At 39.4% G+C, this 24,859-nt stretch overlaps 1 protein-coding gene across 1 annotated transcript in view; it reads left to right on the top strand.

Annotated features, from left to right (window-relative positions):
• PLXND1 (plexin D1) overlaps window positions 1-24,859 on the top strand; it is a 201,885-nt gene that overhangs the window by 159,548 nt on the left and 17,478 nt on the right. Inside the window, exons 27-33 of the mRNA XM_058171611.1 lie at window positions 2,442-2,598; window positions 4,557-4,660; window positions 8,030-8,093; window positions 18,856-18,890; window positions 20,369-20,473; window positions 22,488-22,651; window positions 24,361-24,508. Coding sequence (XP_058027594.1) covers window positions 2,442-2,598; window positions 4,557-4,660; window positions 8,030-8,093; window positions 18,856-18,890; window positions 20,369-20,473; window positions 22,488-22,651; window positions 24,361-24,508 — 777 coding nt within the window. The remainder of the gene's footprint in view (window positions 1-2,441; window positions 2,599-4,556; window positions 4,661-8,029; window positions 8,094-18,855; window positions 18,891-20,368; window positions 20,474-22,487; window positions 22,652-24,360; window positions 24,509-24,859) is intronic.

Below are 24,859 nucleotides of genomic sequence, written 5' to 3'. Positions count from 1 at the left end.
CATATCCCAAGGTCATGTAAACACCTTTTGTTGCCTTCTGACAAGCAAGCTCAATCAGGAAGCCAGAATCACTTAACAACCATGTTACTAACTTAACAACTACAGTGATTAACTTAATAACTATCACAAGAAAAGTTGTAAAATAGGGCAACATTCACTTAACGACAGAAATTTTGGGCTCAATTGCAGTCCTAAATCAAGGACTAGCTGTATTTTGTTGTCTAAAAGAGAAAGCCAATTTGATGTGATGGCTGAGGTGTTGGATTAGAAACTGGAGACCAGGCTTCCTGTTATCCCTTGGTCATGAAAACCAGCTGGGCTTCTTTGGGCCAATCATTCTCTTTCATCCCAACCCATGTCACAGGTTGCTGTAGTATGCAAAATAGAAGTATTTTATATTATATTTTTATAATATAATATAATATAACATTTTATATTAATAAAATATTAATAATTAATTAATAATTAAATAATAATTAAATAAATAATTAATAATTATTAAAAATAATTAATAAGGGGCGTGCATAAGAGCACAAAAGTGCCTACCGTTCCTGTCCTATTGTTCCCTTCATCATATCAAATTGATATAGTTGATGCATATTTTTATACATATATGTATATTTTCTTTAAAATATGTTGTTTTATCTATGACAATTGTTTGTGTATTCTGTTGTGACAAAAGAAATAAAAAAAAAAAAGTTGGGAGCATTAGAAATGCTAATGTGAATTCAGTGAATTCTTCCAAAGGCAGAATAACAATAAAATAAAATGGTCTTGTGAAGACATACTCATAAGATATCACCAACTATACATTTGGAACACTTCTGTTTCACATTTTTTGTGAATATACTGTACATGATTATATGTAGTCACACTACTTCTAACCAGGGGTGAAATGCTACTGGTTTGGACTACAGTAGTTCAGGCGAACCAGTAGTAAAACAATGCTACCGATTCGGGTGAACCGGTATTTCTGACGATCAGTTGTGCTGCGTGATTTATATTTGCTAGAAAGTAGGAAATCCTGCTTTCTAGCGAATCTAAATTGCATGGCACAGCTGTTCCCCCCCACCCCGCTCTTCTACTTACCTTAAAAAAGGCTTCTTAAGCCTCCTTTTTCAGTGCTGCACGGTAGTGCCTGTGGTGCGCATGCACGCAAAGCACTCATTTGGTGCGCACCACACATGTGCGTGCGCAGCAAACCAGCAGCAGACTTTGGAGCATTTCACTACTGCTTCTAGCTGAATATTGTTTTAATGGAATGAAATCCTGAATAAAATTTTCAGGAATAGAATCTTGACATGTCCAGTTATCAAAAATAATCTTCAACTAATGTCTATTCCCAAACGATTAAAAAAAACACCATAGTTTTCTCTCTTGATGTCTTTTGCTCTTTTTGAGTCAACTAGCTAGTACATTATAGCTAGTTAATTCAAAAGGAGCACAAAAATGTAAGAGAGAACACTATGGTTTACAAATGCAAATTATCGTAAATATCTTCTTATTGCTACACATTCTGCATGGGCCTGATTATTCCAAAGAGCAAAATACATTGTAAAGCTTTCTTAAACTGTGTCATGTCCAACTGCATTTAAAGATGTATTTGATTGCTCTTCTGTATTTTTTTAAAAAATCCAACTATATTTAATAAGCGAAGATACAAGGCAGGGGGATTTTAGCAAAGCTTTCTCCCTAATGTGTTTTTTTTATGTGTGGGGTGTTTTTTGTCTTGTAGAGAAGTATTTCATCATATCAGCCCTCATTTGCAGTCTGAGGTAGTTAAGTTAAGACACATGTCTAGGTTTTATCTACTTATATTTATGAGAACTATGTCAATGCAGCAGTAGTAGCAACAAAGAGACACAGGAGCTCAGGTTGCTAAGTGTAATTTCTACTTAGTCCAGAGAACAGCCAAAGTCATTTATTATGTAGTACCTCTATGTTCCATCTCTCTCTCTCTCTCTCTCTTTCTCTCTCTCTCTCTCTCTCCCTCCCTCCCTCCCTCTCTCTCACACACACACACACAACACACACACGGAGAAAGACAGTGTCCAGCATCATTCTAAGACAAAGTAAGTGATCAGTTGCCATTCATTGTACCCATATTCACTGGTGCTAAAAATGAATTTATGGAAGAAAACGGCAAATGCATGATATGGTTCCTGTATTTCAGACCTTAAGTTCATAGACAGACAGTTCAAAGGGAGCTTACAGTGTTCTCATACTGCCTTGAATAAAACAGTCAATATTAATTTACTGAACTATAAATCAGTGCTTTTCACTAGCTTTAAAATTCATCTCTCTCCCACCAACCCCCTCTTTCTTTTAATATATGGTAGCTAGATTTGCCAAGAATTCTTGGAGTGTATGGTTCATAGGCTTTTTATGTATTATAACTTGTGCACATCACCTACAACCTTAGCAACCATCTTCCTCCACAGAATCTTAATGTGTCTTTCCAAGGCTGTGGAATGGACTCTCTGAGTGTTCGAGTAATGGATACAGATACTCTAAGTCAAGTTAAAGAGAAGATACTTGAAGCCTTTTGCAAGAATATTCCATACTCTCAATGGCCAAGAGTGGAAGATGTTGATCTAGGTAAGTAAGATGTTGCTGTTGTTGTTTTGTTCAGAAACACCAGTTTTTATCTTTTGGGTATGAATGCTCATCATATACTAGATAACGTTCAGACATGGGATATCTTCCCTTAATTTAAACGTTTAATAAATAGAGATGGCACTAAGGAGATACTGTACATCTGGTGGGACCCAGAAGAAGGGCCTTCTCCATGGTGGATCCCTCTTGTTGTGACCCAGGCCCAAGTAGGTAGTAATTGACACAATTAGTTCAAAAACAGACTTTATTAGAACAGAATTAACTCATTCTCAGCGTCGTCCAAACTAAATCAAAGCAAATTCTCCTAACACAATTTTTCAGTCTTATCACCAACCTTGGTCTAATTAGGCAAGCTGCCCAATGCTTTTCTTGGCAAAAGTCCAAAAACAGAAGACCCTGACAAGAAATAAATGCAGCAAGACAAGGAGCAAGGCTATTTGTTTTCCAGCAAAGAGCCCAAATGCCGTTGCTGGTCTTTTAAGCCTTATGGGAGGGGCCAATCATCTCTTGGCCCTACTCCCGAGTTGTCCTCTTTGCTTGAGCTGCTCTTGCCTTCTGGCAGCTCTTCTCATGCATGCATTAGGAACGGGCTCCTCCTATTCTGTTGCCTCACTACTGTCAGCCTCTGGAGGCTCCAGAATTCACACATAACTCCCCGATGGCCCTGGCCCCACCTCTACCTTTGATGCAGAGCCCTCATCCGGGCCTTCCCCAGCCTCCAGGACTGGCCCATGTTCTTCCTCAGCCTCGCTGTCTGACTCCGTTGCCAGCTCCGCAGGCTGCTGGCAGACCACAACACCTCTCTCTGGAACGTCATCCCCACCAGAGATTAGACTGGTCCCCACTCTAACACTCTTTCAAAAGGCCCTGAAGATGTGGTTCTGCCAGCGGGCCTGGGAAACCCAGAGCAGGATGGAGCCCATTAAATGGCTAGTATGAATGGGTGTTGTCACCGGGAGGGGGCGTTATTATTTTATTATTTTTCTTTTTATCATTTTTACTTCTTTTATATGGTGTTTTTATGTCCTTATAAGCCACACTGAGTCACCATGTGCGAGTAGGCGGCAATATAAATTTGGTAAATAAATAAATTATTGTTGAATGACCAAGCCATCAAATAAAACACTTGAGGGCTAAATCTCAGCAATGCCCCTGGTTGCGCCTCTTGGTCATGTTCAGCAAAATAGCAACTGGAACTTAAAGTACTGTTGCTAATAACTGCCAAAAAGTTAAAATGGAGATCTTGTCAGAAGTAAAGGTAGCAAGCTTTATTTCCCAATATAAATGCTAGGGGAATGTAGAGAAAATGGTGATGTTTACAGGGAGCTCAGCAGTTTCCCTCCTCCGAAATTTAAAAAAAAAAAAGTTCTGAGGGAAAATTGCCTTGGTTGAAATCAGAAAAAAAGAAAAGCTACCTTTACAATTAATTAATAGATTTTTAACTTTATTTACCTTCTCTTTCGTACGTTGTGCTTCAGAGTTCATGTCTGAAATTAACTGAATTTCTGTATAAATGCATTCAGGGTTAGACAGTACTTGAGCAAAAGCAATTGTACATTTATTTAAATCCAGGTAGTTGGAAATCAGAGTGCTGGAAAATCTTCCTGCAGATTTCTTTTCTTTGCATATTCTCTAAGTATGATATATATTTTATTTTTATTGGTATAGATGGGACAAAGAGGTCATAACATCCAAGTAGAGTACAGGGATTACAAATTATCTACTTGCAATGCTCTTAAAAGATTTCCTACCATGGTAACTCACATGTGAGTTTAATGGAATAAAAATGCTCTTTAAACCCCCAGAGCTCGCTACTGGAATACTCGTTTCCCAAATCACAAAATGTGGCATCAAAATAAGAAAAGCGATTTATATTCTCGCTAACTAACACTTGCTGTATTCCAGGCAACTTTCTTATTCGTTCCATTTTCTTTTTTTAGAATGGTTTGCCACAAGCACTGACAGTTACATCCTCCGGGACCTTGATGACACTTCCGTGATGGAAGATGGCAGGAAAAAACTGAACACCTTAGGACATTATAAGGTAAGAAGTGTCATTGCTCCAAGAATTTCTCTCCCTTTAAACCTAGCTTTCCTCAGAGACCCCAAGATTTGCTTCCTAAGCAGGATTAACAGAAGCAAAGCAGGAAGGTTGCCATAACTCCACAAGACCTTCTGGGGAATAGACATCTGCCCTGGCGAGAAATTCGTTAATATTGCAACACATCAAGACTAATTAAACACTTTTCATGCAAAACAAGATATTGCCGTGGAAGAAAAAGCTTCATTTTCCCAGTGGCTGCCATCCATCCATCCTAATTAAAATCATGCCATTCCTCTTCTTAACAGTAGTGTCAGAGTTCGCATTGATCTCTTAGGGGAGCAGGGGGTTGCCCACAAAAGAAGCTTGCTTTTTTTAAACTTCCTTTGTGAAAAATAATTTCAATTTCATTTGAAGTGACAGTCACATAATTTAGTCCTTTCTTCAAAGCATTTTCACACGCATATACTAATTTCATACAAATAGCCATGGGACTGAGCATGTACTACTTCTGGTTTCCCCCCCCCCTTCCATTCTGTTGTGCCCAATTGTGAGAGACTGCCTGGACAATTCCCTGCAGTTTTCTTGGGAATGTTTTTCAGAACTGGTTTGCCATTGCTGGCTTCCTAGAACTGTAAGAAAGTGAGTAGCCCAAGGTCACCCAGCTGGCTTTATGCCTAAGGCTCCCAGTCTCCCATTTTCTAGCCTCATGCCTTGATCACTACACTAAACTGGCTCTCATTACCTTTACGGTACCACAGCCTATTTCTTGGTACAATAGAAAAATGTGGGATAGACATTACCACCACCAGATGGAGTCACAGGTGGCTGACCAACTGCAGTCAGCATGTAGTCCTCAATGGAGCTACATCTGTGTGGAGGGAGGTACCTCAGGGTTCTGTCTTGGGCTTCATAAATGATCTAGACTAGGGAATAGAAGAGGAACTCATCAAATTTGAAGATGACACCAGGCCGGAGGGAATTACCAACACAATGGAAGATAGACTCAACATTCAGAAAGGTCTTAATAGACTTGAGCATTGGACCCTATCAAAAAAGAAGCAGTAGAGTGGTGGGAAAAGTAAGGTCCTGCATGTAGGCAGGAAAAACCAAATGCATTAATATAGAATAGGAGGCACCTGGCTCAACAGTAGTAACTAGGTAGGACTAGTGGACCACCACTTAAGTATGAGTCAGCAGTTTGCTGCAGCTGCCAAAAAAGCCAATACAGTTCTTAGGCTACATCAAGAGAGGGATATCGTCAATATTACAGGAAGTGACGGTACTGCTCTATGTTCCACTAATCAGGCCACACTTAGAATACTGCATCCAGAGACTGAGCCCAAGGAGTGCAGAGAAGAGGGACAAAAATGATAAGGGATCTGGAGGCTAAATCATACAATTACAGATTACAGATTAACAGAGTTGGAAAGGACTTTGTTAGTCATGCAATCCAACACCACCACCACCACCACCCGCCGCTTAATGAACTAAGTATGGGCTCAGTGGTGGGTTTCAAATTTTTTTACTACAGGTTCTGTGAGTGTGGCAGGGTGAGCATGGCTTGTTGGGCGTGGCAGGGGAAGGAATCTGTAAAACCTCCATTCCCTCCCCACTCCAGGGGAAGGATACTGCAAAATCCCCATTTCCTCCCAATTAGCTGGGATATGGGAGGCAGAGAATAGATGGGGGTGGGGCCAGTCAGAATTTTTACTACCGGTTCTCCGAACTGCTCAAAAACTACTCAAAATTTCTGCTACGGGTTCTCCAGAACTGGTCAGAATCTTCTGAAACCCACCTCTGGTTTAGCCTAACGAAGAGAAGACTCAGGGGAGGCATGATAGCAGTCTTCCAAAAGGGCTGTTACAGGGGAAAGGGTGTTAGTTTATTCTCGGTAGTACCTGACAAGAAGCAATGGGTAGAAGCACTGTCAGAGCGAGATTCAGCCTGGAAATAAGGAGGAATTTCCTAACAATGAGAATGATTAATCAATGGAACAGTTTATCTCCCGGAGTTGTGGGTGTTCCATCACTGGAGGTTTTCAAGAAAAGATTGGGCAACCAGTTGGTATAAGATCTCCTGCCTTGAGCTGGGGGTTGGACTAGAAGACCTCCAAAGTCCCTTCTAGCACTTTGATTCTATGATTCTATGTCTGTACTTGATCTCAATTAAACCCTTCCTACTTTTAAAGTTTATGTTTACCTATTCTTACCATGGCTATGTATGCGAACTAGTCTGTAGTTTAATATGTATTTCAAAAAAAACCTCCCCTCGTAGAATGCACAAGGAAAATGGTATAACAAAGAATCCATACGTAATTTGCAGAGAGCGCCTGCTATCAGAATATTACATTTCTGCCATCTCCTGTTCACAGATCTTTTGTGCAAAATCCACAGTGTTTCTATTATTCTGATGTAATGTTTTCCACGGGCATTTTGTCACAATTCATATAATGTAAGCCTCTGCCTGCTTATTTACAAAGTCTCTCTTTGCACAATGTAGCTTCTTCCTAAATGACGGCATGTTCAGGTTTGCATCCTTAAAGGTTACATTTAATTCACATTGTTGTCTTTGCAGATACCTTAATATTTCCATCAAAATGTAAAATGGGAATTCTTTTAATACTTACATGCATATTAAAGATGTGATGCAGCGTAATGTAGTTAAATTAGTCAAGCCTTTAAAATAACTGTAGAATCAATAAAATGAATTTGCAGCCAAGATTTATTATAAAGATCTGATAATGGGCAGGGGGACAAAGGAGAGAGTCTGACAGATTAACAGAGTTGAAAGAGACCTTATAGGTCATCCAGTCCAACCCCCCTGCCTAAGCAGGAGATCCTACACCATTTCTGACAAATGGCAGTCCAATCTTTTCTTGAAAGTCTCAAGTGATGAAGCTCCCACAACTTCTGAAGGCAAGCTGTTCCATTGGTTGATTGTTCTGACTGTCAGAAAATTTCTCCTTATTTCCAGGTTGAATCTCTCCTTGTTCAATTGCCATCCATTATTCCTTGTCTGGCCCTCAAGTGCCTTGGAAAATAGCTTGACCCCCCTCCTCTCTGTGGCAGCCCCTGAGATATTGGAACACTGCTTTTATGTGTCCCCTGGTCCTTCTCTTCACTAGACTAGCCATGCCCAGTTCCTGTAACCGTTCTTCATATGTTTTAGTCTCTAGTCCCCTAATCATCCTGTAAGCATGTAAGTCTGTAAGCATTTGTCAGCAGCAAGTTGCAGAAAAATGCATATACCCTAAAATGGAGATTCTAACGCTTTGCTAAATTTATTTGGTAAATGTCTCTCAGTCATTTTGCAGAAATGTCCCAATTTGCTCGTTCCCAATAAGATTCTGCTTCTCCCTCTGCCTCACAGATCCCTGATGGTGCCTCCCTAGCCATGAGTTTAACAGATAAAAAAGACAACACTTTAAGTCGAGGTAAGTCGACACTCATTTTCTTTCATAAATACCCTTGGATTTTTCAGGGAGAATTTTAAATTATTATCATTATTAAACATTCTATTTCATTAACTAAAAATTAATTACTGTGACAGTCATTTGTGGTTTAGCCCAATTTGGTTTTGTGTTACTGAATGAATATATTTCTTTTCTGAGGTTTTCGTGGGTGTTTGTATGTAGGTCTTTGATTATTCGGGTTTTCTCCCACGTAAAATTGGAAGTGTCTTGGCGACGTTTCGACGAAGTCTCATTCGTCATCTTCAGGCTTCAGCTTAGTGCTTCTGGGAGCAATGTGTGATCGCAGCTGTTTCTTCCTTTTAACTGCTAGTGGGGGTTTGAACTGATTGGGTGGGAGCTTGGCTGTGCTCTGATTGGATGGGGGTTTTTCTGTGCTCTGATTGGCTGGGGGTGTGTCCTGTGTTGGTGGGGGCTTGGTTGTGCTCAGTCTAGTCTGTGCTGCAGGGCTGCATAGCTGTTGTTTGGCTTTGTGGTCGTGCTACATCTTCATAGTGGGTGTCAGTCTGCTGCATGAATGGATTGGAGGGGTTTGAAATGGCTAATGTTGCAGCTGCGGTCTGGCTTCTGGTCCTTGGTCGTGCTTCATGATCAGTGTGGGTTTGGGTCTGCTTTCTGGGTGGATGTGCGGTGGTGACATCCTGTGTGGACCTTGTGAGTGTGGGTCTGGTGTCATTCCTCGTGTTAGGGACTCGTTTGTCAATAAGGGCGGGTTTCCAAATGGCTGGTAGGCGGGAGGTGTCATCTCGTTTGTTCATGCTGTGTGGGCGTTTTTCTATCTCAATGGCTTCTCTGATTATTCTGTTGTTAAAGTGTTCAGTTCAGTTCAGTAAAGTGCACGCATTGAAGAACACAAGAACTCATTCAAAAAAGAGGAACCAACTTCTTCCCTGGTCCAACACTTTAAAGTCACAGGACATGATATTGACTTTAAAAAGACCAGAACTATCGCCAAAACTGAACACTTTAACAACAGAATAATCAGAGAAGCCATTGAGATAGAAAAACGCCCACACAGCATGAACAAACGAGATGACACCTCCCGCCTACCAGCCATTTGGAAACCCGCCCTTATTGACAAACGAGTCCCTAACACGAGGAATGACACCAGACCCACACTCACAAGGTCCACACAGGATGTCACCACCGCACATCCACCCAGAAAGCAGACCCAAACCCACACTGATCATGAAGCACCACCAAGGACCAGAAGCCAGACCGCAGCTGCAACATTAGCCATTTCAAACCCCTCCAATCCATTCATGCAGCAGACTGACACCCACTATGAAGATGTAGCACGACCACAAAGCCAAACAACAGCTATGCAGCTCACCAGCTCAAATCCCCCTGCAGCACAGACTAGACTGAGCACAACCAAGCCCCCACCAACACAGGACATACCCCCAGCCAATCAGAGCACAGAAAACCCCATCCAATCAGAGCACAGCCAAGCTCCCACCCAATCAGTTCAAACCCCACTAGCAGTTAAAAGGAAGAAACAGCTGCGATCACACATTGCTCCCAGAAGCACGGTTGAAGCCTGAAGATGACGAATGAGACTTCGTCGAAACGTCGCCAAGACACTTCCAATTTTACACGGGAGAAAACCTGAACAACCAAAGACCTACATACAAACACCCGTGAAAACCTCAGAAAACAAATATATATATATTTGTTAAATATAAGGGATTTTTTTTTAACCAAAAGATGACATGAGAGGAAAAGAGTATGAACCCTTTCCCTAGTTTCTCAGTCTTCTACTTAATTTGCAGTCTCAAACAAAAGATGTATAGTTGAGTATCACAGATAGTCTAACTCAGAGGTCTTCAAACTTGGCAGCTTTAAGACTTGTGGACTTCAACTCCCAGAATTCTCCAGCCAGTTATGCTATGCTATGCTATGCTACGCTACGCTATGCTATGCTAGCTGGAGAATTCTGGGAGTTGAAGTCCACAAGTCTTAAAGCTGCCAAGTTTGAAGACCTCTGGTCTAACTCAATAAATTAGCATTGCCTACATTTTTTAAAAAATAGTGTTGCAACTTTTGAAAATACTACAGCTTTTTCTCAAATTTGCTGAACAAAGCATTCTGGAGGAAGAAATAAATGTGAGCTAACTTTATAATTGGAAGCAGAATTAATGGGTGGGAGGTTAAGTAATAGTGGATCCAGGGAGTATAAGGAATCAGAGCCCAAAGAAAAGGGAATTTTAACCCCTTCCCTCCAGCCATGAGCCCAATTAAAGAATTTTCCCATGTTCAGTTAGGAGGTGGAAAGTTAAACCTCAGATTCCATTACACTTTGGATCCAGTAAAAATTGGGCTCCAAAATCACTGATAATTTATCATTTATCATTTATTTATTTATAATTGATCATTTATGACCATAATACACATTTTTCCTCCTTTTTTTAAAAAAAGCTTTCTTTTGATGACTAGGCTTACATGTAATTTATCACTGACTAACCAATGAAAAGGAAAACAATACAAACTTGGAGGACAAACAGGCCTCCATAAATCATCTTAGCTGTATTTTGTTTTATTGATTATAGCTAAATAATCAATGTGGCTATATTTAAGGGGCCAAGAGGGAGGGCAGTTTTCATTTGGTAGTTTCAGACATAGCTGGATATGAAACTTTCAATGTGAGATTGGACCATAGGGATTAATTGAGACTGCTCTCGCTTATCTTCCTCCCTGTAGTTTAGCAGTGTTCCTTTCCAAGCTCCTTTACATTGCAGCTGAGCTGGCAATGGCATTCCCCAGGTTTATAGTTCTGTGAACTTCAGCCAGCCTTCTCTAGGACTGGAGTCAGAAGTGGCTCAGATGATCATAGCAACCGTGGATCTGGTCCAACTTATTCAGGGTCTAACTCACAAAGGAGTTTTTGTCTTGTGACAAGTCGTACAGGTTCATACCATGGGGAATGTCATGTCAAACCCCTTGTCATGTCCTTCTGTCCATAGAGTCTTCTGAGGCTACACCACTGCAGGGAAGTAGGACTTATTCAATTGCCTCACTCCAGGCAACCGATAGACCCAGTGCCATTTCAGAGGGAATTCGAAGTTTTTTTCTGAAGCCCTGATGCATAGTTTGGCCAAGACCTTGGTTGCAACTTGGAATGAGCACATGGAAGGGGTCTCGGACTGAAAATGATACACACTTTGGGGCATCTCCTGAGCTCACAGAAGAACTGTTAGCTACTTTTAGCTTAAGGGAACTTTTGTACAGTTGCAGTTTGTGTGCCAGTTGTGCCCATTCCTGGATCAGGAGGCCTTGCTCACAATCACTCATATATCTGTCACTTCCCAGTTAGATCGTTGCAATGTGCTGTACATGGGGCTGACTTTGAAAACCATCCAGAATTTACAATTGATCCAGAATGCGGCAGCGCACACACAGTCTCGTGTGCCCTTTGATTTATTGGCATTGCACTTCTGTTATGTGAGCTACCTTAGCTTCTAGTTTCTTTCCAGATGCAATTCAAAGTGCTGATTGTTACCTTTAAAGCCCTGCATAGAACGGGTCCAGGTTATTTGTGGAGCCACTTTTTCCTGAAGGTATCACTATCTTCCACTGAGCATTGAGACCTCTATGATTGTTTATGTATTTCGAAGTGTTTTATGGTTATGGCAGTGGTTTGCTCTCCAAGCTTGTTTCAATTTAGTTTCTGAACTTTTCATTACCAAACTAGGTAACATCATCAGCATTTCTTGTCCCATCCTCTTTAGTTTATAAATGTGTTTTATGGTGCTAGGCTTCTTTCCTTCCTTCCTTCCTTCCTTCCTTCCTTCCTTCCTTCCTTCCTTCCTTCCTTCCTTCCTTCCTTCCTTCCTTCTTTCCTTCCTTCCTTCCTTTTTACTACTCCTATTGCACATTAATTATCCATACTTTCTCCTATTCAACCACATTAGATTTGGTGTGTTATAAACCAAGACTTTATATCTGTTTGTATTTGGAAATCTCACAATATTTTAATCTGGTCATTTTTTTATTACTTTTTCAGTTATACATTCCCACCAATTTTTCATTGCTGGAACATAATCATTTTTACAGATGTTCCAGTCAACCATTTTGATTATTGTATTATTTCATTGCTTATGTGATCTTCTTGCACAAGCTGAGCATATGATCTGCTGTTTTCTCTATTTCTTTGTACAAGCTGCATATTGAATCATTTGATGATTTTTCAGTTCTGGCCTTGATTTCGTTAGTTTGAATAGCTTGCTCTTGAATTTGGGCCTTCAAATTCCTTTTTTAAATTTAAGCCATTGTCAGCTTTTATCTTATGCATTTCCCCTCAATCTTTTGTAGAAATTTATCATGAAATTAGTATTAGGGTAGTTGACATTTGGCATTTTTATTCACCTATTGACTCCTTCCGAGGATGATGGAGGAGGAGGAGGAGGAGGAAGAGGAGGAGGAGGTGGTGGTGGTTTAATCATGTAGTGCTGATCTGGCAGGATAGACATGCTCTAAGTCTTCTCAGCCAAAGTATGTCAGCTGGTGAGAATCACGAGAGGTGCCTTCTCTGCCATAAGTCCTGCCTCTGGAACATTCTCCCTCCAGATAATTAGAATGCCCCCTGCCCTACTGACCTTTTAGCAGGCTTTGAAAATCTGGCTATATGCCCAGGCCTGTGGTCCCAAGTGTTTGAAGGCCTCTGTTTCCTGGCTATGTTGACACCAATGAATTATAATATATTTGGCTGCTATATGTATTCATTTATTTTTATTGTACTCTAACGGTTTTAACTGTTTTTACGATTGTTTGCCATCCAGAGTCACTGGTTTGTCACGGGAAGCTATATAAATTGAATAGATAAATAAATAAATAAACTGATAAAGAATAATTGACCCTAGATCATTTAGTAAGTTAATAGTGTACAATAACTTTGGGCCTGAGTCTCCTTTATACCATTGGACATTGCCAAATTAAATCTCTTATTCAGTTTTAGGTTGACTTTATTAATGTCACCGCAGACAGGTATTTCTGTTTTCTGTTTGTTGCACGAAATATATGCATGGTGCACCAGTAATTTTTGTTCCCTTTATTTCTCCCTGAATCTCCCAAGGGAGCATTGTTAAGCAATAACATGTGTTTTGCACTGTGAATAGAGCTTAGAAAAACATATCTGAAAGGGGAACATAAACCCCGGTCCTCTTTCTAACTGCAATCTATTCCAATGTGAAAAGCTTTATTTATTTATCTGTTATCAAAGTTTATATCCTTCTCCAGCCCTAACATCTCTGGGCAGGTAACAAGAGAAAACATGCAAAGCAAGTAAAAAAAAGAGAGAGAGAAACATGTAACAAAGTGCTAAAAATTAAAAACCCAAAGTATATTTGAACAAAAGTTTCTTCTAATACTTCAGGATGTCCATAATTTACCATTTCTTTCTGAAATCTTATTACTAATATCATATATATATATAACATCAGAGTTGGAAGGGACCTTGGAGGCCTTCTAGTCCAACCCCCTGCCCAGGCAGGAAACCCTACACCATCTCAGTCAGATGGTTATCCAACATTTTCTTAAAAATTTCCAGTGTTGGAGCACTCACAACCCCTGCAGGCAAGTCGTTCCACTGATTAACCGTTCTAACTGTCAGGAAATTTCTCCTTAGTTCTAAGTTGCTTCTTTCCTTGATCAGTTTCCACCCATTGCTTCTTGTTCTACCCTCAGGTGCTCTGGAGAACAGCCCAACTCCCACTTCTCTGTGGCAGCCCCTGAGATATTGGAACACTGCTATCATGTCTCCCCTAGTCCTTCTTTTTGTTAAACTAGACATACCCAGTTCCTGCAACCGTTCTTCATATGTTTTATCCTCCAGTCCCCTAATCATCTTTGTTGCTCTTCTCTGCACTCTTTCTAGAGTCTCAACATCTTTTTTACATCGTGGCGACCAAAACTGGATGCAATATTCCAAGTGTGGCCTTACCAAGGCATTATAAAGTGGTACTAGCACTTCACGTGATCTTGATTCTATCCCTCTGTTTATGCAGCCCAGAACTGTGTTGGCTTTTTTAACAGCTGCTGCACACTGCTGGCTCATATCTAGATGGTTATCCACTAGGACTCCAAGATCCCTCTCACAGGTACTACTATTGAGCAAGGTACCACATATACGGTACTGGTGCATTTTGTTTTTTTGGCCTAAATGTAGAACCTTACTTTTTTCACTGTATATCCTCTGTATGGAGTTTATGGAACCCATTTGGTACCAGAATTTCCTTTAGTATTCACACAACCTATCTGTCAGTAGTGGTATTCACTTATCTTCACTACCGGTTGGGAACTGTGAGTGCATGCGCCACCTCTGTGCTTGCGCAGAGTGTCTGTGATGGCCTCTGGTTGGTGGGCAGAGCCTCCTGCCGCCACTACCGGTTTGACCGAACCGGGTATAACCGGTAGAATCCCACTGCTGCTATCTGTCCCTTCTAGTGGAAAATGTCTATGGAAGTTCTCAGTCACCCGAGTCCTGGTTGTCTAGTGGAGAATGGCTACATACCTTCAAAAGAGAAATGTAAGCCTCCAGCTTTATTGTCATGCTCGTCTTCTTTTCCTTGTGCATCTAGGAGTAGAATTGGTATCAGCCCTACAAGATTAAGAAATATATGCTCTGTGTGCCTCAAACTACTTTTATTAAGATCAGCTATAAAAATAGATTCTTGGAGGCTTGAACGTGCTCTTCCTCTAGCTCTTTTTTTTATCTTTGTGTGAATTTTGGGTGTGTCTGTCTTTTTGCTCCTCTCCCCTCATCTGAGCTTCTGCAGGGTTCATCTGTTCATTGCCTTGGTAATGGATCTTCCATCTTGTTACTCTCTACAATTGGGCAATTTGAGGTCCCATGGTTAGATACAGGTGTCAGGGTTCCAAGTAATACACTAATGAAAGAAAGCTCCGAGGCTTGAAGTTCCTCAAAGTTCCATTTTATTAGAGATGTCATATCTCTAATCTGGAAAAACCCGAATCTGAAAACTTCCAGGTTTTCCCTACCCAAAAGAAAGTCCAAGTCCCTGCCCAGCACCCAGATGTCCATCACACGGTCCAATCAAACATCGTCCCAACTAAAGATGCCTCCCAGTCACACCCCTCCAGGTGCAGGGCAAGATGTCCTTGACTCTCTGAGAAAGGAATGTTATTATGACCACACATCACCCCTGCTCCATACAATCCCATTTCCCAGTTTCCCACAGCAGTAAATGTGGCAGGCCTGAAGGCCCAATGCAAAAGACAGCTTCCAGGCCTGACAACAGGACGCTGAAACTCTTTTACTGTGGCCTCAGAGTTCCTCCTCTGCTGCCAAAAATCAGTGGCTTACTTTCTCATCATTTTGATAAAAACACACAAAAATAGCAGGGTAAACTCTATGGTAGGTTTAAAATAATCAAGTAAAGCAAATAGCCATTCCTCCTTCCTGCAAAACAAGAACATTCTGGCCCTACTCATACCACAACACAACACATTCTGCAGTACTACTGCTCCTCTAGTGGCCTTCAAAATAAAAAATAGCAATGGAACACCCCAAAAAATATACAGCTGTTACAGAAAAGATATCTGAGTCCTGGGAAAGTACCATAAGAAAGAAACACCAAACAACCCCACTTTGATTGGGTTAAATATACTGTGAAGTAGAGAGAGACTTTGACTGGATTTCAAAATTCCGCTACAAGACTTTCATTCCACTAAAGTATATCCCAAGACACCTTGTGGTTCCTGTTTTCTGACTTTGCCTACCTCAAAGGAAAAACCTTTGCCCTCAGCATTGTTAGAGAGGAAAAGAAAAGGATGGGAAAACTGAAATATGTTTTAAGCCTTCAAGCGATGCAGGGAAGAAGAGAGGGGAGGCGAGGGGAAAGGAAAGGAAAGGAAAGGAAAGGAAAGGAAAGGAAAGGAAAGGAAAGGAAAATTTGGGAGTTTGAGCTGGATATAGCAGATGGTCTGAGAATATTATCAGTGATTATAATCAAGCAAACCATGTGTTCACAGCTCTTTGTGTTTGCACCTGTATTGCCAGAGAGGCTGCTTTTGGGCGGGGAGGAGGGAACATTTTGGTCTGCCTTTTAAAGGTTGTTGTTTTAAGATTGAAGATGATAGCTCTGTTCCTCTTGGCTTTAATATTATATTTTAATTTTGTTGTTTTTCAGTTTGGATTCTGGTATTTTGTTTTGTGTATTGCCTAGGGGAGCTCTGTTAGAAAAGAAAGCTGGTAGAGAAATGAATTTATAAATAAATACTGTCAGGTATGTTTTCTCTGAGGAAATGGCAGTAATGGTAAAGGGTGGATTTTTCTATTCGAACTCCAAGAAAGAGACATAGATACCTATTATGCTATAGAAGCATGGAAATAAAACCATATGGGCTTACCCTATGGAAGGTTTGGCAGCTCTAAATTTTACAGTGGAGGTGCCTTTTATTTTCTTGGAGGTTTCCAGTATCCATTTGGCTGGTACAGATCCTTCCTAAAAAGTCTCATGGCGTAATAAATCCACCAGACTCTGAGAAATAATAACCCTCTTAAGGCATTATCACTTCAGGCTTGCAAGTTATTGTTACTTCAGTTAGGTTTATAATCCATATTTAAATTTTGCATTACAAGGTAAAGCTCCAAGGCAATCTAATCTTCATTCCCAAAGATGTTCTTTTGCTGTTCAAAATGAACACCCTCATGAAACTAAGAGAAATTTCTGTAGCTTGGAAGGAATTGACCTATCATGACATTGCTTTGTGGTGAGTGACTGGATTTTGCAAAGCTGGCGTGTCTGTGGCGGTTGGGGGGAAAAAATAAGATACAGTAATTTATGTTGGTGAATCCTACCATTCATCTAAACGCCTTCAGTGACATCCACAAAACTGAGTAGGATTGATGGCTAGACAAAAGAAAGACAGAAGAGAGACACTTAGCGCCCTGTTCACTGCAGCACATGACTTTCTTTGAATAGCAGCCAGAAATCTGAGGGAGAGAAAAAATACGTATATGGATGTCCAAAGAGCAGCAAACAGTATTTTGGCAGAGCTATAAGGAGGCCCAGGCCTGGAGCCATCCATAAATACAATATAACTTTGGTCATCAGACTAGATGTTATGAGGTCATTTTCTTTCCTTTTTCTAAACAGCCTGCTTCTTGACCCTTGTTCTTCAATGGCTGTCTTTTCTATTGTGACACATCAACCGTCAATCTCAGTCAAGTTCAGATCCTGAGCAAGAATGGTTTTTAGCTGGATAAGTGGTTTACCAGTAAGCAGGTCAAGTTTTCGGCAGTCACCATAGCACTATGGAACTGGAGCTGACCAACTGGTACTGGAACACCCGCAAACCTATTGATGGCAAATTTCAAAAGTCACCAGTGAAGAGGAACATAGCAACCATGCAGTGCTATTTTGTTTTTCCTTAGAAAATAAAACATGTGAACAAAAAGAATGAGGGGGGGGTGCATGCGTGCGTGCATGCTTGTCTGTCTGTATGTCTATCTTTCTGTCTGTCAGCCAGACATGAAAGTATTCTTATGGTGTAATCCAGGGATGTCCAAACTTGGCCCCTTGAAGAGTGGTGGACTTCAACTCCCAGAATTCCCTAGCCAGCAACTTGCTCATATTTATAGGTCATGCTGGCTGGGGAATTCTGGGAGTTGAAGTCCACCACTCTTCAAGGGGGCAAGTTTGGACACCCCTGGTGTAATCCATAATTTTTACCCAACATTTTCCTTCACAAGGGCAAAAAAAATGGCCTCTTCAATCTTTACTATATCATTTTAAAGCTTATCTGATCCTGGGGATGTACAGTGTCGGAAAGAATCAACTGCAGAGAATAGTAGAGAGGCTCAGGGTAAAACCCCATTTTTGGATTTCCTCCTCCAACAGACATCTCCTCTCTACCTCATGAGAAACAAAAAAAGGCCGCATTGGCTCCAGAACTCATTGTGTCTTTCATTGTTTGTATCTGGCATAAGGTAATGAGATGAGCAGCAAACTTCTGTTTATTTTTCTTGCTAATATAAGCAATTCACTCACAGCTTGCAGTGACCACACACAGTATAAATGTGTTTCAAGTATTTTGGATAACTTTTGCTGTAAATGAGTAGATATAAATATCCTGTTGCTGGAGCATGTGTGGAAGTATACTCTTACATTATTTTTTTTCCTGTACAGAATTCTATATTTCTATAACCAAAGCCTAATATAAATAATATTAGATTCAATAAACATTTAATATTTATGTTATATTAAATATGTACTCATAAACTTGATAACAAAAACTTGATTTGATTTAGTTTTCCTCTAATCAAACTTCTACTCCAGATATGTAACTAACTGCAGGTGGAAGAATTGATTAGACTCCTTTTAGTTATCAGGTGTAATCTGATTCTATCTAAAAATCTATTTAAGTGGTTTTCAAGGAACTGATAAATATTCAGTGATAAATGGCAGCCATAGAAGCTTAGAAATTGAAAAGCAAAACTGAAATCCAATATACTTTCCCATTTCAGGTTCATGCATCTAGATCTCAAACTATTAAAAAAAATACTTTTAAAAGCCAGGAAAAAATTATTTGACTCAGTTAATCTTTCATGGGATAATGGTACTCAGGTTCATGTTTGAACTCAATAAGTTGACATGGTGATCATTTTCAATAGTAGATATCCTTTACTCTTGAAAGAAAAAAAAACATGCAAAATAGTACCCTAAGCAAATTCTACCTTTGTTTTTCTCCTGTTTTTTTTTTCCAGTAAAAGATTTGGACACTGAAAAATACTTTCATTTGGTGAGTACTCTGTTCCAAGAACAGTCCAGGATGTTACTCTGCCATTCTAGGTGGGCCAGACAGATTTTCCTTAGAGAGGAAGTTTTTTCCCCCTTGGCTGCATTCTCTGTACAAAATAGCTATCCAGAAAAACAACCCACACACCAGAAAAATGACATGGTATAGATCAGATGTCAGCAACCCATGGCTCTGGAGCCATATGTGGCTCTTTGGACCCTCTGCTGCAGTTCCCTGTCCCATCACTGGTTGGCCTCACCCTCCCCTCCCAGTCACTCCTCGCCTGGCCTTGGAAATCCAAGAGATGCAGAGAGAGGGGGGGAAGAGGGAGAGCGGGAGAGAGAGACATAGATGCAGAGAGAGAGGAAGAGAGATATAGAGAGAGGGGGGAGAGAGACACAGAGGGGGGAGAGAGACAGAGAGATACAGAGAGAAGGGGGAGAGAGAGAGATAGAAAGAGTTTTTGTGGTTCCCGATGTTTTTTAACAACCAGTTCTCTGCCCTAATGACCAGCTGGGTAGACATAGCTAGGGGGTCATGTGACTGGGTAGGAGTGAGTGACATGGAGCTGGCCACGCCCACCCACGTTTTGTGGCTCCCTGTGGTTTTTTCTGTGGGAAACGGGTCCAAATGGCTCTTTGAGTGTTTAAGGTTGCAGACCCCTGGTATAGATAAATCACAACAACTTTATGCAAAGCTGAGGAAAGAATTACAAAAAATAATTCAATGGTTGGGAGGCAGGCCTGGCCCAGTGTAACTATAACCAAGTCTGTCCTAGTGAAACAAGCCCTCCCCCCTTTCTCCTGCCTTACAGTTTAGTAATGTATAATGTAAGGACAGTAAAGCTGCACATGGTTTATTGTAAAGGCAAATATAAGAATGCTTTCCATATGCACAGTGTATGTAGAATGATAAATTTGTCATCCAGTCAGTTTATTGGCCTAGGATCAGATTCACTGGGGAGGGGACAGTTTAGACTCTTGGGGTTCTTGTGTTGTTTGTGTAATAGGATAATAATTGAACACACAAATTTGGCAGAGAGAAGGAACGCATTCAATTTTTTTTCTAACTTTGTCTCAGTCATAATCCTGCATGTATTTCTAACATATTTTATCTTCCTGATGATTGCCAGTTATCAGTAAGGAAAGAATTGTTGTATCTAAGTGATGTTTTAAACAGCCGAATTCATTGTAAACTGAGTCTATTGCAAAATTCTTCATTCACTGAAAGAGAGAGGGGAAAGGAAAGGAGGAGGAAACAACCAATACAGCTGTGGCAATAGTATAAATTATATTTAATATTGTTCCATTGTTCATAATATCATTGCTCTGGTTTATAGCATAAAGAAATAGTCTTTCTTCTTTTTTAAAAAAGTAATGCTTTGTAGTCAGCTGTTATATTAAAAAAAGTTTGTAATTGTACATCATCTGTTGGTGAGTGGATTTGTTCTTTATTGTTATTGTTGTTTGGCCATTGTTCAGGTCCTTCCCACAGATGAACTAAATGAAAATAAAAAATCGTATCGACAAAGTCATAGAAAAAAAGTTCTTCCTGAAATTTACCTAACCAGACTGCTTTCCACAAAGGTAAGACATTAGAGGTGCATTGAGTGAAAAGATTGATATATATCCTTGGTATGAAATTATTGATCCCAGATGTCTGCTTTGGCATATTACAAATGGTCCAACGGACTAACAAAATCAAGTTCAACTAAAATTAACTCTGAATTACCCCATGTTTTACATTACATGAGAAAATAGCTATCCTTATGATTTAAAAAATGAAATTTTGTAGTGCAATTTTGTATACTTTTTCTGTAAATAAATTTTTCTTACATTTAATGGAACTTGTTTTTAGACAAGTGTGCATGAAATTAAATTGCATTTAGTAAAAAGTAAATGTAGTTTAATTTCATGGTAAATTGCATTTAGTAAGGAGCGCAGGGGCTCACATGGTTAGGACTTTGGATTAACAAGCAGCAAGCCTGTGTTCAAGACCCAAGTGCTGCCGTGGGACGGAGTGAGCTCCTGTCCTTTGCTCCAGCTCCTGCTAGGGACATGAAAGGAGCCCCCAATTAGGCACTGCCCGGGCATTGATGAAGTCACCAGCTAATCCTTTCAACCCAGAAGCACCTCAGTTCTTCTGACATGAGGTGCAATATGAGTAAAGAGTATATTTCATCGAACTCACCAGAAGTTCATTAATATTTTTATTACTATAATGTTGGATTAAGTCAACTCAGATTACTATGTTGATAAAAATCCAGATTTTTTAAAGTTTGTAAATTAAAAAGACAGTTTAGGATATTTCATTATTTTCTAATTTTGTGATACTTGGTTATATTCTATAACCTTGTGATACTAGGTTATATTCTAATATTGTTTAAATATTGCATTAATAATATTTAATTTGTATTAGATTATTACCCAGCTGTTTTCACCTTGAGTATTGTTTTATGATGTGTTACTAAGTTTTGGGCATAGTGAATCTGTATATCTATATATCATGACTGTGTTTTGAGGGTTATACAGAATTTCAAAATTACAAATCATAATTATAGACAGAACTGAATTCAAAAGAGACAAATTTAGTTCTTTCCCTACCTATTGTGTTTTTGTTAATGTTTGTGATTTCTTTACCTTACAGCTTTTTGTATTAAGCAGGTGAAGTGATTGAGTGAAGGATTAAGCTTTCTCTTTTTGATCCAAGACTACATATCATATGTAGATTAACAAATATGTGCTGACTAAATCCTTTATTCTACACCACATTATTTATTTAGCTAAGTTAGACCTCTGGTCCAATGGTCTATTTATGTGTCATATTTCTATAATAATCAATACCCAAAACAGTTAACAGTAAACATTAATTTTTCCAACACATAGCATAAGATAAAAATCAATTTGCTAGAAACACAGAAATAAATCTTAAAAATTCAATATAAATAGCATAGCATAAATATAGTATTACAGTAAAACAACTGCTACAAAAAAAATCAAAACTAACAGTTCAGTTATATTTTTAAAAAGCAAAGTGTTTTTACAAATGCATATAAGTTCAGTTTCTTATTTTGTCATTAAAATAACTGGAACGGGAAATATGATCGTATTTCTTCATCTTATGTGTTTTATACTCAAGAAAAACTTAGTTATCTACTGCAACAATGGTGAAGAGTCCCATCTACTTTGGGGGGGGAAACCATCAAGTATCAGTGCTAATGCTTTTAATGGACTTGGACACAGATGTTGGCTAGAAGCCAGTCTGTAATTCCAGTGCTTTGTGATTCATAATTGGAGGCGAAATCACAGAATTGCCAGGGGTCTATAGTTTTTCCCACTGTTTACCACACAGAACAATCACAGATGTGCTCTTAGATTCCAGAACCAGAGAAGGAGAAACTCAGTGCCAAAAAGGATTAAATGCTAACTAAAACTATACACAAAATTAACCCAACTCTCACGAAAGATTCTTCCCTCTTCACTCAATCAGTGTTATTTCAGATTTCTTCAACTTTATTTGAAAAATAGTTAAAGCTTATTAATATTTCATTCATCATTGTTGATCCTTTCTTAATGCAAGTGAAACATTTTTATTCTTCAGGGCACACTGCAAAAATTCCTGGATGACTTATTCAGAGCCATTCTGAGTATGCGAGATGACAAGCCACCTTTGGCAATTAAATATTTCTTTGATTTCTTGGAAGAGCAAGCAGAGAAACGAGGAATCTCTGACCCAGACACATTGCACATTTGGAAAACCAACAGGTTTGGAAAAGAAGTTCCATCATTTCTGTCTTATACAGGTCTGCTTCTGAACAAGTGCCTTTGATCCCCATGGTAGTTTCTCAGGAGGAAGCAAAGGTAGAAAATGAATGAGAGGAAACTGTAAAGGGAGCAGGAAATAATTGCAGAACTGCAGCTCAATGCTTTTCAAACTCACACCAAACAAATTCCAAGTTATTTAAAAACTTTATCCATTTTTTATCGCCACGATGTAAAAGAGAAGTTGAGACTCTAGAAAGAGTTCAGGGAAGGGCAACAAAGGTGATTAGAAGACTGGAGGCTAAAACATATAAAGAACGGTTGCTGGGATTGGGTATCTTTGGTTTAACAAAAAGAAGGACTAGGGTGACATGATAGCAGTGTTCCAATATCTCAGGGGTTGCTACAGAGAAGAGGGAGTCAAGCTATTCTCCAAAACACCTGAGGGTAGGACAAGAAGCAATGGGTGGAAACTAATCAAGGAGAGAAGCAACCTAGAACTAAGGAGAAATTTCCTGACACTTAGAACAATTAATCAGTGGAACAACTTGCCTCCAGAAGTTGTGAATCTTCCAACACTGGAAGTTTTAAGAAGTTGTTGGATAACCATTTGTCTGAAGTGGTGTAAGTTTCCTGCCTAAGCAGGGGGTTGAATTAGAAGACCTCCAAGGTCCCTTCCAAATCTGTTATTTTGTTCTGTTCAACGTTCAGAAATGGATAAATATTATGAAACGTCCATATAAATTTGTTTTTCTAGTACTTAGAAAATAACTATAGACTTTTTATTAAAACTGAGAAAAGATCCATTTGACATATAGATTACTTGATTGAATTGGCAGCCTTCAATACATTTTCACAGTCTTTTAGTACATACAGTATCTTCTTAAAGCAAGAAGATCTTAACCTTAAAGCTCAGCAAGGACATAGCCATTCATTTTCCACCAATGGACAGCACACTTCTGCAATTTAAAGGAACAAGTCTGTACAGGTAGTCCTCGACTAACGACTGCAATTGAGCCCAAAATTTCTTTTGCTAAATGAGACATTTGTTAAGTGAGCTTTGCCCATTTTATGATCTTTCTTTGTACAGTTGTTAACTGAATCTCTGCAGTTGTTAAGCTAGTAACACTGTTTTTGAGTGAATCTGGCTTCCCTATCGACTTTGCTCTTCAGAAGTTCAGAAAAGGTGATCACATGACCCTGGGAAACTGCAACTGTCATAAACATGAGTCATTTGCCAAGTGTCTGAATTTTTATTACATGACCATCGTCCAGTGGTCGTAAGTGTAAAAAACGGACATAGGTCACTTTTTTCCGTGCTATTGTAACTTTGAACATTCACTAAACGAACTGTTGAAAGTCAAGGACTACTTGTACGGAATCTTTCTTATGGTGCTGAAGCCATATGTTTTACTGAACTCTAAGAAGATTTTTTTTTCACTATAGAATCAACTTCTATAGAAGTTATAGGTTAATCCCTATATTTAACAAAAATATAAAAAAAGTTGGAATCCAAAATGGAAGAAGAATGTTTAGGCAATAAATGTGATGGTCAAAGATCATTCCCATTAGATCAATTTCATTGACGCAAAAACTGGCAAAATCAAAAACTAGATACCAACATTTAACCTATTTTTTAATTTATTTCACCTTGTGACGGAAAGATGTAAGAATGAACAAGATAACTATCACTCTGAATTTTTGTTCCTTAGCCTACCTCTGAGATTTTGGGTCAACATTCTGAAGAACCCCCAATTTGTCTTTGATATCGACAAAACTGACCACATAGATGCCTGTCTTTCTGTAATAGCTCAGGCCTTCATTGATGCCTGTTCCATCTCTGACCTGCAGTTGGGCAAGGTACGTAATGGCCAGTAAGGATGGTGTTTTCATCTACTCTTCCACTCAACAATATTTTACATTGTCTTGTGAATATTATATGTGTGGTAAACGATGTTAGGGGAGCAGGGAGCAAAGTTAACGTCCATGTTGCCTTATACACTGTAAGCCGCCCTGAGTCTTCGGAGAAGGGCGGGATATAAATATAAACAAAAAAAAATGTGAGGAAAATGAGAACCAAAATTGAAAATTTAACTGTTACACACACACACACACACACACACACACACACACACACACACACGTGATTCTGTTTCATCACTATTTAATGTGATTGTTCCAGTTGTGTCATTTATGTCATAAACAATAATG

Source organism: Ahaetulla prasina, chromosome 2 (assembly GCF_028640845.1).
Source record: "Ahaetulla prasina isolate Xishuangbanna chromosome 2, ASM2864084v1, whole genome shotgun sequence".
In the NCBI taxonomy this organism is placed as follows: Eukaryota; Metazoa; Chordata; class Lepidosauria; order Squamata; family Colubridae; genus Ahaetulla; species Ahaetulla prasina.
The sequence above is the reverse complement of the archived record's forward strand: the minus strand, read 5'-3'. Positions and strand labels throughout refer to the sequence as shown.